Source organism: Bombina bombina, chromosome 6, assembly GCF_027579735.1.
Source record: "Bombina bombina isolate aBomBom1 chromosome 6, aBomBom1.pri, whole genome shotgun sequence".
NCBI classification, from domain to species: domain Eukaryota; kingdom Metazoa; phylum Chordata; class Amphibia; order Anura; family Bombinatoridae; genus Bombina; species Bombina bombina.
The window spans coordinates 489,085,827-489,101,440 of NC_069504.1; the positions used below are offsets into that span (position 1 = coordinate 489,085,827).

The following is a 15,614-nucleotide window of genomic DNA, read 5'->3' on the forward strand; positions in this document are numbered from 1 at the left end:
GATACATATGCACTTTTAATAGTCACTAATAAACGCTGCCATATGCCTACACTTTATATAGTAACTAAGAAATACACTGTGTATATGAACACAATAAGTATAGTTGACATATATACATATGCTCTTTAAATAGTCACTAATATACGCTGCCATATGTCTACACTTTATATAGTAACTAAGAAATACACTGTGTATATGAACACAATAAATATAGGTGACATATATGCATATGCTCTTTAAATAGTCACTAATAAATGCTGCCATTTGCCTACACTTTATATAGTAACTAAGAAATACACTGTGTATATGAACACAAGTATAGGTGACATATATACATATGCTCTTTAAATAGTCACTAATAAACGCTGCCATTTGCCTATACTTTATATAGTAACTAAGAAATACACTGTATATATGAACACAATAAGTATAGGTGACATATATACATATGCTCTGTAAATAGCCCCTAATAAACGCCTGCCATATGACTACACTTTATATAGTAACTAAGAAATACACTGTGTATATGAACACAATAAGTATAGGTGATATATATACATATGCTCTGTAAATAGTCACTAATAAATGCTGCGATATGCCTACACTTTATATACTAAGAAACACACTGTGTATATAAACACAATAAGTATAGTTGACATATATACATATGCTCTTTAAATAATGACTTATAAACGCTGCCATATGCCACTTTATATAGTAAGTACGAAATACACGGCTAATAAATAACCTGCCTCGTACGTGACAAGCTTTCACAAATACTATGTTGTCAACATAGTAAATGTGACAGCTCATCTGTCCCAATGTAGCTGGGTGGCATTTTGGAGGAGTGGGGAGGTATCCTGGGTGGAGTTTAGTAGAAGTGGGAGGTAGCTTGCGCGGACGTTAGGCAAAGTGTGTGTTAGCTTACTAGAGATGTGTGGGCGGGTTAGAGAAGTGTGGGCGGGGTTCCGGGAATTGCCGATTCCTGATTTTGATAGATCCCCAGATTTGACACAACACCGGCTGCAAATGCTCAAGGCCGCATGGATCCAGAGGTAAGTCTAGCTGCTCAGGTGTTACAGAGCTGGTCGTCTCCTCTGTACATAAGCGCTGTATCAGGTAGTCGTACGGTGCTTTCTCTATTAACTTTTCCATGAGGTTTTGGATTTTAGTAAAGAAATCCTCCTGTTGCATCATATTACCTTCTGCTGTCGTGCTTGCCATCATGGGTTTTGCAGAATGGCATTGGTTTGCGTATGCAATTTCGCCCGTTCCTGCTGCAGAGGTCGGGTTGTTATTATTTAAAGCAGGTTAGTAATTTAGCTCACTGTCCAGTTAAAGCTGTAAGGGTGAAGAATTTCAGTATTTCAGGCTTTACTGACTGCACTGATAACCTGGTTCTTCCCGGGGGGGGGGGGTGGGAGTGAATGCCTATTGCTAGGCCGCCGCCTTAGGCCTTAATCTTAAAATTATATAAGAATGAAACAAGAAGAGGGCGCCTCATAGTGTGGTGTGACCTTTGTAATGAGGTAATATATAGTGGTAAAAGGAGGCTTACCTGATGAAATTACCTGATGAAACGACCAGTCTGTGGTCGAGAAACGCGTTGTTTGTAAATAAATTGTTTACCTTTTAACATTACTGAAGTTGTCAGCCTATTTGCTGTTTTCGGTGTTGTCCAGTTTCTGATTCAGAGACGCCGCATCTGACGGAATCCGCTCCCGACAAGGATACCTGGGACAAAGTGTGCTAGCCACTGAAAGTGCTAGTCTGCCTGATAGCACTGGTCACAGTACAGTGCCACTACCTTTGGTAAGCCTCCTTTTACCACTATATATTACCTCATTACAAAGGTCATACCACACTATGAGGCGCCCTCTTCTTGTATCATTCTTTTAGAATCGCCTTGCACCGGGTCAAGACTAGAGGAGCTGCCTGTTTTGATCACAGTCATTGCCCAAGAGGATTTTTATACATCTACTACTGCTAGACAAACTTTCTAACTGATTTGGAAACAAGCAAGTCCTTTATATATTAACTTTGTGGTATTTATTTTGTTCTGTTTATATATTTTATCAAGCGCTTGTTCCATAGAGTATTTCTCTCATTACAGTATTATTTAATATTGTTATATTTTGTTCTGTTCACATATTTCATTTACTGCTTGTTTTTTAGCATATTTCTTCATTACAATATCATTTACTATTCATTTTGGTCTACAAACATTTTTTCTTGCGCATATATTTTCATTTTTATTTTTTTCAATAAGAGAGCACTCCTCTATCAGATCCACTTAAAATGATATGTTTTATCTGAAAAATGAAAGAAACATGTGTTTCATTTCCCTTTAAGGCATGTTGATTTTAAATGTTATATTATCAGCTGATAGGGCTTAAATTAGTAATGTGTTTACTTCTGTTTTTTGTTATTTGCTGAATCTAATCATCTTAACTCAGATGAACACACACACAGAAAAAACATACAGATAAACACAATTAGGGTTGCCAGCTGTTCCCCACAAACATGTTGAACAATTTCTAGGTGGCACAAGCTTGGGATCAATTTTAAGTGTCCAGTATTTTTCTGAAGATTTTGCTGGACAGCTTGCCAAAATACTGGATTGTCGATTTAAATACTGGACACCTGGCAACTCTTACGCACAATACACCTACAAAGTCCCCAAATAATACCTCATGTCTGATGCTCATGTGACAAAACAACACATGAAAAGAAATACTGGGACTGTCTGCTACACACAGCAGCTAACAGTAAAAGGACAGTGGCCGTGCACTGCGCAAAGGGATAAACAACTACAATGTTATTCCCAATTTTTATTCATTAAGAGTAAAAAAAAAATGCAATGTTGTTGGATAGTTGTTAATTTTCTGTTTATAATATCTGCCTGACAACAACATTTTGCAGTGTTCTGTCGGCATGTAAAGATGCAGAAATATACTGCTACATCTCTGTCTAAATAGGCTTGCTGATTCCATTATGACATCTTAATAATGGGAACAGATTACTTACCCTTTTTGTTGATTCTTGGATTCATTCTTAAGTCCCCAAAGAAAGCTACAAATTGAGACATCAAAATTAAAATGTAAAGAATAACGTGCTGAGCCGAAAAGAGCATCCTGCTTGTTATACAGTGAAAGCTGCCTCTGCTCTGTGTGATTCGAGTAAGTAATGTATAGTATACTCCCATATTTCATAACACTGCCCTCTAGTGGCATTAGTATTTACATCCTTTTAGAACGCCCTATACTTTCAATGGATATTGTTACCACGCTAAACATCACTCATATTGCAAGTTGAAAGTTATGTGTTATGCAACACATAATAGCGCTAAAAATTTCAGCACGACTTGAAACCTGAAATAAAGTGTTAGGGCTAGTAAAAAACTTTAACAAAGCATATGGAAAACATATTAAAGTATGACTCATATATATATATATATATATATATATATATATATATATATATATATATATATATATATATATATATATATACATACACACATACATACATATTAAATGTAAAAAATGTAAAATAAGTTTATTATTGAAAAAAATGTTGTTTTTTTTAAATATTTTGATTGAAAACGAACTTATACAGATACGGATACAATCACATGAAAAATGTCATAAAAATATGATCTAGTAATTTTTTGGTGATGTAAGGTACAAAAACACAACACTATGGGCCATATTACAAGTGGAGCAGAAACGTTTGCTCGAGAGTGATAAGGGGTTTATCGCAGGTGTTCAGGAGGAAAATGTCAGGTAACCCTACACTGACATTTGGCATGATGGACATGCAACTCCCGGCTGGGGGTAGAACACCCTCCTTCTCCCACACTCTCTCCGAAGGTTCCACCTGCATGGGTGATACCGAAACTGAGGCGGAGGATGAGAGAGTGCTGGAAATTCCAGGACCAGCAATGCAACCGGGTTGCTAACTGCTCCTTTCGACACATCTGCATGTATTGCGAGGGAAGACACCATAGATGTGACTGCTGTTCCAGAAAGAAGGAACAAGAAGGAGAAAGAGCTGCTCCTAAGGGAGCAGCTGCGGGTAAGGGCGCCTACACCGCTGAAGGTGGATGCGTCAAGTCCTGACTGCAGCTGTATCCCGATTAGCAAGCTGCATGCCTGCTCTTATCCAGGATTTGGGTGGGTTTTGTTATCCCGGTTAGTCTGGCAGTTTTGAGTTCCCACATGCACAGGAACCTTAAGTTAACTTACCAGTTTCCGGATGTCGTGTGTGACAAACTGGCCAAGGAAGTGAGTCTGGGGCAAATACACTGTGTGCAGAATTATTAGGCAAATGAGTATTTTGACCACATCATCCTCTTTATGCATGTTGTCTTACTCCAAGCTGTATAGGCTCGAAAGTCTGCTACCAATTAAGCATATTAGGTGATGTGCATCTCTGTAATGAGAAGGGGTGTGGTCTAATGACATCAACACCCTATATCAGGTGTGCATAATTATTAGGCAACTTCCTTTCCTTTGGCAAAATGGGTCAAAAGAAGGACTTGACAGGCTCAGAAAAGTCAAAAATAGTGAGATATCTTGCAGAGGGATGCAGCACTCTTAAAATTGCAAAGCTTCTGAAGCGTGATCATCGAACAATCAAGCGTTTCATTCAAAATAGTCAACAGGGTCGCAAGAAGCGTGTGGGAAAACCAAGGAGCAAAATAACTGCCCATGAACTGAGAAAAGTCAAGCGTGCAGCTGCCAAGATGCCACTTGCCACCAGTTTGGCCATATTTCAGAGCTGCAACATCACTGGAGTGCCCAAAAGCACAAGGTGTGCAATACTCAGAGACATGGCCAAGGTAAGAAAGGCTGAAAGACGACCACCACAGAACAAGACACACAAGCTGAAACGTCAAGACTGGGCCAAGAAATATCTCAAGACTGATTTTTCTAAGGTTTTATGGACTGATGAAATGAGAGTGAGTCTTGATGGGCCAGATGGATGGGCCCCGTGGCTGGATTGGTAAAGGGCAGAGAGCTCCAGTCTGACTCAGACGCCAGCAAGGTGGAGGTGGAGTACTGGTTTGGGCTGGTATCATCAAAGATGAGCTTGTGGGGCCTTTTCGGGTTGAGGATGGAGTCAAGCTCAACTCCCAGTCCTACTGCCAGTTTCTGGAAGACACCTTCTTCAAGCAGTGGTACAGGAAGAAGTCTGCATCCTTCAAGAAAAACATGATTTTCATGCAGGACAATGCTCCATCACACGCGTCCAAGTACTCCACATCGTGGCTGGCAAGAAAGGGTATAAAAGAAGAAAATCTAATGACATGGCCTCCTTGTTCACCTGATCTGAACCCCATTGAGAACCTGTGGTCCATCATCAAATGTGAGATTTACAAGGAGGGAAAACAGTACACCTCTCTGAACAGTGTCTGGGTGGCTGTGGTTGCTGCTGCACGCAATGTTGATGGTGAACAGATCAAAACACTGACAGAATCCATGGATGGCAGGCTTTTGAGTGTCCTTGCAAAGAAAGGTGGCTATATTGTCACTGATTTGTTTTTGTTTTGTTTTTGAATGTCAGAAATGTATATTTGTGAATGTTGAGATGTTATATTGGTTTCACTGGTAAAAATAAATAATTGAAATGGGTATATATTTGTGTTTTGTTAAGTTGCCTAATAATTATGCACAGTAATAGTCACCTGCACACACAGATATCCCCCTAAAATAGCTATAACTAAAAACAAACTAAAAACTACTTCCAAAACTATTCAGCTTTGATATTAATGAGTTTTTTGGGTTCATTGAGAACATGGTTGTTGTTCAATAATAAAATTAATCCTCAAAAATACAACTTGCCTAATAATTCTGCACTCCCTGTAGTAGATCCTTTTCGTGAGTTGCCTCTGCCAGATTTGGTAGTGTCCCCATTGGGGGTGGTGCCCAAAAAATGAATCAGGTTAGTTTCACCTGATTCAACATTTGTCTTATCCTAAGGGTCGGTCAACGACGTGATTGACCCTGTGGAGGCTGGGGCGGGGCACATTGTTGGCCAAGCTGGACATCAAATCGGCCTTCCAGTTGCTTCCCCTGCACCCGTTGATTTTTCGGCTGATGGGTTGCAAGGTTGAGGGCTGTTACTTTGTTGACAGGTGTTTATCAATGGGTTGTGCTTTGTCTTGCTCCTTATTCGAAGCGTTCAGTTCCTTTTTGCACTGGGAAGTGGGCACCTTAGCAGGTAGCAAGTGAATAGAACATTACCTGGAGTTTGGAGTTCCGCTGGCCGAGGACAAAAATCAGGGACCTTGCACATGGTTTACATTTTTAGGGATTGAAATCGACATTGAAGCCCAGCTCTGTCATCTGCCTGATGACAAGGTGGGCAATTTGCTGGAAGTGGTTCGGGCAGCCGCTGCAGCTCAGTTCTTGATGTTGAGGCAATTGCAAACCTTACTGGAATTGCTTAACTTCGCGTGCAGGGTAATCTTCATGGATCTTTAATAGTGTGCGGCTCTCGCACAACAGGGAGGTGTCGAATAATGACTTTGACTTGTTCACTGATGATTCGTGGGCGATCGGCTTCAGAGTGTACTTCTGAGGTGAGTGGTGTGCGGGTGCTTGGCCCGAGAGTTGGCGCTCTTGTGGTTTCACCCGGAACTTAACGTTTCTGGAGCTCTTCCCCATCATAGTGGTGGTGGAGTTTTGGGCTGATCGGTTATGCGACCGTTCAGTGGTGTTTTGGTCTGACAACTTGAGCGTTGTGCATTCCATCAACAGTTTGTCAGCTTCCTTTCCCTTGGTGGTCAGGTACTTGAGGTTCTTGGTCCTTGTCTTGAAGTGAACATCCAGTTTAGAGCTAAGCATGTGCGGGGGGCGGAGAACGTAATTGCCAATGCTCTTTCTCATTTTTGCTGTTTTTTTCCAGGAACCTGCGCCTCATGCCAGGGAGTTGGGGATCACTTGTCCTCCTTGCCTTTTGCAGTTGGCAGAGGTTTGAGTCCCATTTGGCACCTGGTGAAGGCTTCCTTGGCTCCTAAGACTTGGTCTACGTACATGAAACCTTCAGAAGAGTGGCAGTTTTTCTGTGGATCACAGAAGGGTAATGTATTTTCTAAGAGTCAGGTAATGGTGTTGGAGTAGTTAACATAGTTGAGGTCCAGGGCGTTGAGACAAGGGGTTGTACAGAGCAGAATTACAGTACTCGGTTTCTTCTACCGGTTGCTGGGTTTATCCAACCCCGCCGGTTCCTTTTTGATTGGCCAAATTCTGCTGGGCTGGAGTCATATCAAAGTTAGGAGGGTGTACCTGAGGTAGCCAATTACGTTTGAAAGGTTGTTAATGTTGATACGAGTTCTGCCGTCGTTTTGCTAATCGGAATTTGAAGTTACATTTTTTTAAGGCAGCCATTGCCATGGCTTTTTTTAAGGCCCTAAGTGTGGGGGAGTTGGTTTCCCCTTCCAAAGCAAGTGTAGGGCAGGGTGTGCAGTATGATCATGGGAAGGTATATGAAAGGGTAATTATGCTGTTCATTCCTTATTCAAAGGCAGATCAGGAGGCACGGGGCTTTGGTTGTGGCTGTGTGCATAGCCCTGAAGGAGTGTTGACCGGTGACGCTTCTGCATGCTTAATTAGGAGTCCGGCCGGGCGTGAGCAGTCAATTTTTTGCGCATGAGGATGGGTCATCTCTGTCTCATTTTCAATTTAGCACGGTTTTACGGAGGGCAGTGATCGGAGCAGGTCTAGAACCTGCTAGAATCGCTACACACTCATTTCGCATCGGGGCTGCCACATCTGCTGGATCAAACATATTTAAATTGTACATTAGGCCTCTCACTTTTATGGGTTCTTGAATTTAGGTTATTAGCATAACATTTAAATATAGCAAGTGTCTTGTGACCCTAATTTATTTGTCTTCATTACAGGTGGTTCCAGAGGGATTCAAGTGTGGATGGTAGGGAATTTGTACATCCACTAGGCTTCTATCTGAGCATTGCATTCCCCCATCAGACACAATTTGGGATTTTCATCCTCTAAGGCATCCCTGAGATGGCTGGGGTCTCTGTTGTAAGGATCTTCCTGCTCTGTTGCAAGATGCCCATAGGAGGGGGGTAACCCACACATTATTGTGCTACACGTAGGGGAAAATGATTTAGGGACCATTTCTACTCTTGAACGTATCATGATTATGAAGTCAGATATAGTATAGCTTTGCACATGGTCCCCAGGGGTAAGGATAGGGTGATCCAATGTAGTTGCACGTTTGTATTGGAGGCATATGTCTTTATCAGAGGCTGCTTATAGGGTATGCAAGAAGGTAAACCAGATTTGTGACCGAGTTGAATGGATTTGTGATTTGACATGACAATATTGCATCCGACTAGAAAAATTTGTTCCGACGGAGTTCACCTGAATGATGTGGGCCTGGATTTGTTTATGTCTAATTTAAGGCTTGCTTTGGAGGCCCACTTTTAAGGTGGTAGTAATTTTTGCTATGAGGGTGGCGGCATGAGTCATTTTGTCCTGGTATCTCTCGTGGAGGGATATCTTGGCCCCTTGTTTCCATCGTAGGAGAATTAATGGGGTGGAATGATGGCCAGGTTGAAAGGAAGGGCCTACTAACTCTAGGTGTGTACCTATGGTGTCCTTCTCGAGTAGGCAGGTCAAGTGAACTCCCTGCAAGCCCCTTATTGTCATTGCAGTGGGTAGAGCACCAAGGGTTGGGGCCTTGACCTCTTGTTTAACTTGCAACTTGAAACAAGCGGAACAGCACACATATAGAGGTAAGTGCACGGTAGACCTCAGGGCGCTGCCAAGCCCTGAGACAGAAGTACAAAAGATAAGCAGGGTCTCCGCACTAAAACAATTTATTTTGCACAGTTAGCGACGTTTCGGGGTCACAGCCCCTTATTCATGCTTGGTGACCAAGCATGAATAAGGGGCTGTGACCCCGAAACGTCGCTAACTGTGCAAAATAAATTGTTTTAGTGCTGGAGACCCTGCTTATCTTTTGTACTTCTTGTTTAACTTGAGTACACCAGTGACTCAATGCGCCGCCATCCTAGCTAATAGTCGGTTATTCTGTTGTCATTTTGAATAAATGCGACCGTTTGCTGTCTTTCACCCACAATCTGTATCGGGTTTATTTATGCTAAGTCATGTTTAATATTAAATGGCTAGATTACGAGTTTTGCGGTATGAGTGAAAAAGCAGCGTTAAGGCTTTTTTTCACTACCGCTGGCATTACGAGTCTTGCAGGTTTAGGGGCACCGCACACTTTTTTGGCTGTAACGCAACGTAACTACCGCAGCTTTCAAAAAGTCCTTTTTCAATGGGACTTCCTTTGCGCCGGTATAACGAGTTTGCCTGGGAGGCCAAAAAGTGAGCGGTACAGCCTAATACTACAAGATCCATACCGTAAACTGAAAGTCAGTAGTTATGAGTGTTACGCTACAAAGCTGTAACATAAAACTCATAACTAAAGTGCTAAGAAGTACACTAACACCCATAAACTACCTATTAACCCCTAAACCGAGGCCCTCCCGCATCACAAACACTAAAATAAAATTATGAACCCCTAATCTGCCGCTCCAGACATCGCCGCCACTAGAATAAACATATTAACCCCTAAACCGCCGTACTCCCGCATTGCAAACACTAGTTAAATATTATTAACCCCTAATCTGCCACCCCTAACATCACCGCCACTTACCTACATTTGTTAACCCCTAATCTTCCGCCCCTTTAATGTAATTAAAATAAATCTAAATAAAACCTACTATTAATAACTAAATAATTCCTATTTAAAACTAAATACTTACCTATAAAATAAAACCTAAGCTAGCTACAATATAACTAATAGTTACATTGTAGTTAGCATAGGTTTTATTTTTATTTCACAAGTAAGTTTGTATTTATTTTAACTAGGTAGACTAGAATAGTTATTAACTATTTACTAGCTACCTAGTTAAAATAAATACAAAGTTACCTGTAAAATAAAACCTAACCTGAGTTACACTAACACCTAACATTACACTACAATTAAATAAATTACATGTATTAAATACAATTAACTAAATTACAAAAAAAAAACCCCACTAAATTACACAAAATAAAAAATAAATTATCAAATATTTAAACTAATTACACCTAATATAATAGCCCTATCAAAATAAAAAGCCCCCCAAAATAAAAAAAAAACCCTAGCCTAAACTAAACTGCCAATAGCCCTTAAAAGGGCCTTTTGTGGGGCATTGCCCCAAAGAAATCAGCTCTTTTACCTGTAAAAAAAATACAAACACAACAGTAAAACCCACCACCCACACAACCAAACCCCCCAAATAAAATCCTAACTAAAAAAAACTAAGCTCCCCATTGCCCTGAAAAGGGCATTTGTATGGGCATTGCCCTTAAAAGGGCATTTAGCTCTTTTTCCGCCCAAACCCTAAGCTAAAAATAAAACCCACCCAATAAACCCTTAAAAAAACCCTAACACTAACCCCCGAAGATCCTTACAGTTTTTGAAGACCCGACATTCATCCTCAACGAAGCTGGCAGAAGTCTTCATCAAAGTGGCAAGAATTCCTCAACGAATCCAGGAGAAGTCTTCATCCAAGCGGCAAGAAGTGGTCCTCCAGATGGGCAGAAGTCTTCATCCAGACGGCATCTTCTATCTTCATCCATCCGGCGCAGAGCGGCTCCATCTTCAAGACATCCGGCGCGGAGCATCCTCTTCTTTCCATGGCTCTTCTCGAATGAAGGTTCCTTTAAGTGATGTCATCCAAGATGGCGTCCCTTGAATTTCGATTGGCAGAATTCTAAAAGTGAAAAAATCCTATTGGCTGATGCAATAAACCAATAGGATTGAGCTTCAATCCTATTGGCTGATCCAATCAGCCAATAGGATTGAGCTCACATTCTATTGGCTGATTGGAACAGACCCATCGTGGCAGGAATTGGCTCACTTAATGAGCCTCTTTCCGAAATGATAGATGGATATTTACAGCCATTTGTTTTGAATCTTATGAGCTATATCAAAGATACCACTGATCATCAAACGGGTTGATGGCATTGTGTGGCATGAGGAATATGTTTTTGTGACCATTGATGTGGTCTCATTATATACTTGAATTATACATGACCAAGGTATTGAAGCCATTGAATTTTTTCTTAATAATTTTTCTGATTATGATGATGTTTTAAAGCAGTTTATTAAGATCTCTGTTGACTATTTACTGACACATAATTTTTTCTTATTTGAGGGGGGTTTCTATCTCCAGAGGCGTGGGACAGCTATGGGTGCAAAATTTGCCCCCTCCTATGCCAAGTTATATATGGGTTGGTGGGAGCTGTCCCACGTCTATGGAGATGGAAATCCCTTCAAAGAGTATATTCATTTTTACGGTCGTTTCATCGACGATATTTTGCTGATTTGGAAGGGTCCAGTTGACCTTGTTGAACAGTTTCTAAATTACCTTCAGAACAACTCCATGAATCTTACGTTTACTATGGAGTATAGTGAAACTTCAATGTCTTTTCTAGACATTAGACTTTTTTCTAATGTTGAAGATTCTTGTATTGAAGTGGAATTATTCTACAAAGAGATTGCGGGTAATACTATTTTAAATGCAAAATCATGTCACCCTAAACATATTATTCAGTCTATCCCTAAAAGCCAATATATCAGGGTCAAGAGAAATTGTACAAATGAACAGAGTTACTCTAAACACTCAAAAGAACTAACTGATAGATTAATTCAGAGAGGCTATTGTAGAGAAGTACTTAAGCAAACAAAAAAGGAAGTGGATTATACAGATAGGACAAGTTTTTTTCAATCAAGGAAGTCCAAGGGACAAGACAGGTTTAATAAACCAAAATTCATCACTATGTATAGTGAAGAATATGGCAAAATATGTAATATAGTTCGTAAAGCGCTTCCAATTTTGGAAACAGATGAGAGCTTACAAACTATTATCAAAGAAGGGATATCTTTTGTGTCACTTAAAGCAAAAACGTTAGGGAATATTTTATCGCCTTAAATGTTGTCAAGAACACAAAATAAAAACTGGTTATCAATTAAACCAGGTTTTTTTCAAATGTGGAAGTAGGAGATGTAAATCCTGCTCCTATGCTTCCTTTGGTACCAGTTTTGTATCTTCTGTAAATAAAAAGAACTTTAAGATACAGGAACACATAACTTGTAATTCTTGTTATGTCATTTATCTTCTGACCTGTAGGGGGTGTTATAGGCAGTATGTTGGTCAAACGACATGGGCCCAAAAAGATTGTTTTTTAGAACATTTGCGTTCAATAGAGGACCCAGAGTCCACTACCCCTATCTCCCTACATTTCAGAAGGGAACACAACTCTGACAGTTCTCTGCTGTCATTCCAACGTATCCAGCTGATCTCTAGACACCCAAGAGGTGGAAATAGAGGAACTACTGTAGGTAAAAGAGAAGTATTCTGGATTTTTCAGCTGGATACCAGAATGCCAGAAGGTCTCATTTCTGAATGGGATGTTAAACTTTTTGTAGATACCCAATAATAAAGATTGTCATTTTGTATTATTAGAATAGTTACTTTTACTGTTACTTTAAATTTTCAGGTAATAGGTTTGTTTGATATAGATAGTTACTTCAGATTATTAGAACAGCTATTTGTACTGTCACTTTAAATTTTTCACATTTTCAGATAATATGATTATTTCATGTTTTTTCTTTATGTTTTATAATTTTTGCACTAAGGTATGAATTAATTATAATTTTATTTTTATTTTATAATTATAAGTAAACTACTTGGTGTTTTTTTAATATATCCATTGGATCACCCATATCTTTTTATGAAGGGCTTTATATGTTGTGATTGGATTATTACAAATGGGAGGGTTCTCCTGGGTTTGTTAAATAGCACTGCATTATGGGTGTGAGTATGGTCACTGAAGAAGTAATGCTAGGGGTGTGTGTGGTGATACTGATATCAGACTCAGCTGTGCTACCCCAAAAAACTGATGTACTCCCAAATCAGAAAGAAAGTCAAAATGAAATCGTGGGTGGGGAGCGCTCAAAAAAGAGCTGTGAGTTGGACTATCTAAATATTGTGCACTTGGTATAGTGACTATTTATTAATTTCTATCTGTGACTTTAATAGTGTCAATATGTTATAACGTAGGAAAAAAATTCTTTAATAATTATATTCTGACGTTGGGAATATAATCTTCAGTGACAATACTGTCACTGAAGATTATATTCCCAACGTCAGAATATAATTATTGAAGAATTTTTTCCTCTACAATAGCCAACTCACAGCTCTTTTTTGAGCGCTCCCCACCCACGATTTCTCACTGAAGAAGTAATATATGAAATGCGTTTGACCAGCTTGTTGTTTGCCTGTCTTTTACCCAATATATAAGGTAAGTGTGTGTGTGAAGCGCTAGGCTTAACCCACCTGGCCAATCTACGTTTAACTGTCTCCTTCCCTGACAGTAAAAATGTACAAATAGTTTAAAAATAAATTAAAAATAAAAATATGTAGATGGTGCTATAAGCTATGGGAAAGATTGGATAAATTAATACTTATATCTTAAGTTAGATTTTAATAATCTTTTAAAATTAATTTTCAACAGTCGCTTAAAAAATGGGAATTCAAAACAATTTATTGAGATTTTAAAAATAAATACAAACACAACTAAAAAGAATTCTATAAAATCCAATTCAATTACATCACACCTCATTCATAACTCACAATCATTCCAAGTATTTGATAAAACAATTCATAGATTATTCAAAGACCCTTTTCCACTCTGCGTACGAAGTACTAAGTGCAGAGAGTGAGCGGAGGGCAGTCGAGGTGAAACAAACTAAATTGATATTACTTGCGCAAGTATTCAACGCATCATACAGGAGATCACAGCTGATCGGAACCGGTGACGTCAGGCGCTTTGCTAGCAGCGCGAGGACTCCCGGGGAACCACAAGCTGCAAGCTGAAAAACCAGACTGGGCTGCAGGTGAGAGCGTTGTACCTGGAGACAAGTGCTACACCAAGGCGGTAAGATTATAACAACTCAGCGAAACTACAAGCCATAAGAAATTATATGTGCACATACGTCCAATTATTTATATACGATCTAAACACAATTTGTTTGAATTGTATCCAACATAACTGCAACAATTAATTGACTGTGGAAACCTCCTCTAAGAAAGGATTTTTTTGGTGAACTAAGTATCAATATAAAGAACACCACTTGTGTATAAATCAAGCTAAAAATTAACTTTAGAAAAGGAGATCTATTTAGGATACGTCCCTTTTCACTCCCAACTCCATTTGGAGACGGACTTGCCTCAAAAGACTTTTTACCCAATATATGCCTGTGTATTTTGGAACAAGCAATACAGCTTACATTATTGCATGAATTTTGAGTCTGAGACTTTTTTTGCTTTTTGACGCTGTTGCCCGGTGAGTTGGATGTTGTTTGCTATTTCATGTTGGAGCGGTGGTGGAATGCTTCTCTCATTGCAACGGTACAGCTGACAGCCTTTAGAATGTCAGAGTGACGTCAAGAGGGGGTGTGAAGCTTACGTGAAGATCACTGCTACTTGCCGACGGCCACACTGAGCGGATGTTTGAGTGCTTCCACGAAGCTGTGTTTACTACAATGTAACTATTAGTTATGTTGTAGCTAGCTTAGGTTTTATTTTATAGGTAAGTATTTAGTTTTAAATAGGAATTATTTAGTTATTAATAGTAGGTTTTATTTAGATTTCTTTTAATTACATTAAAGTTAGTGGGTGTTTGGGTTTGACTTAGGGTTAGGGGTTTATAACTTTAGTATAGTGGTGGCGACGTTGGGGGCGGAACATTAGGGGTCAATAAATGTAGGTAGGTGGCGGCGATGTTAGGGGCGGCAGATTAGGGGTTAATAATATTTAACTAGTGTTTGCAATGCAGGAGTACGGTGGTTTAGGGGTTAAAATGTTTATTCTAGTGGCGGCGATCTCCAGAGCGGCAGATTAGGGGTTAATAAATGTAGGTATGTGGCGGCGATGTTAGGGGTGGCAAATTAGGGGTTAATAAGTGTAATGTAGGTGATGGCGACATTGGGGGCGGCAGATTAGGGGTTAATAAGTGTAATGTAGGTGGCGGCGATGTCGGTGGTGGCAGATTAGGGGTTAATAAGTATAATGTAGGTGTCGCAATGTCGGGGGTCGGCAGATTAGGGGTGTTTAGACCCGGGGGTCATGTTAGGGTGTTAGGTGTAAACATAAATTTTGTTTCCCCATAGGAATCAATTGGGCTGCGTTACAGAGCTTTACGCTCGTTTATTGCAGGTGTTAGACCTTTTTTCAGCCGGCTCTACCCATTGATGTCTATGGGGAAATCGTGCACGAGCACGTAAAACTAGCTCACCACAGCGCTGGTATTGGAGTGCGGTATGGAACTCAATTTTGCTTTACGCTGCAATATTGCCTGCTAACGCCAGGTTTTTGTAAACCTGTAATACCAGCGCTGTAGGGAGGTGAGTGGTGACAATAACTTACAAGTTAGTACCGAGCAGATCTTACCGCAAAACTCGTAATCCAGCCAAAAGTTAGTAGCTGCACCGTTAATGACAACTTGGGCCTTTAATCCCTT

The 15,614-nt window shown here is 39.9% G+C and overlaps 1 protein-coding gene across 1 annotated transcript in view; it reads right to left on the reverse strand.

Annotated features, from left to right (window-relative positions):
- SEMA7A (semaphorin 7A (John Milton Hagen blood group)) overlaps nucleotides 1–3,165 on the reverse strand; it is a 104,211-nt gene extending 101,046 nt beyond the window's left edge. Inside the window, exon 1 of the mRNA XM_053717332.1 lies at nucleotides 3,028–3,165. Coding sequence (XP_053573307.1) covers nucleotides 3,028–3,133 — 106 coding nt within the window. The 5' untranslated portion in view covers nucleotides 3,134–3,165. The remainder of the gene's footprint in view (nucleotides 1–3,027) is intronic.
- Nucleotides 3,166–15,614: the final 12,449 nt, after the last annotated feature.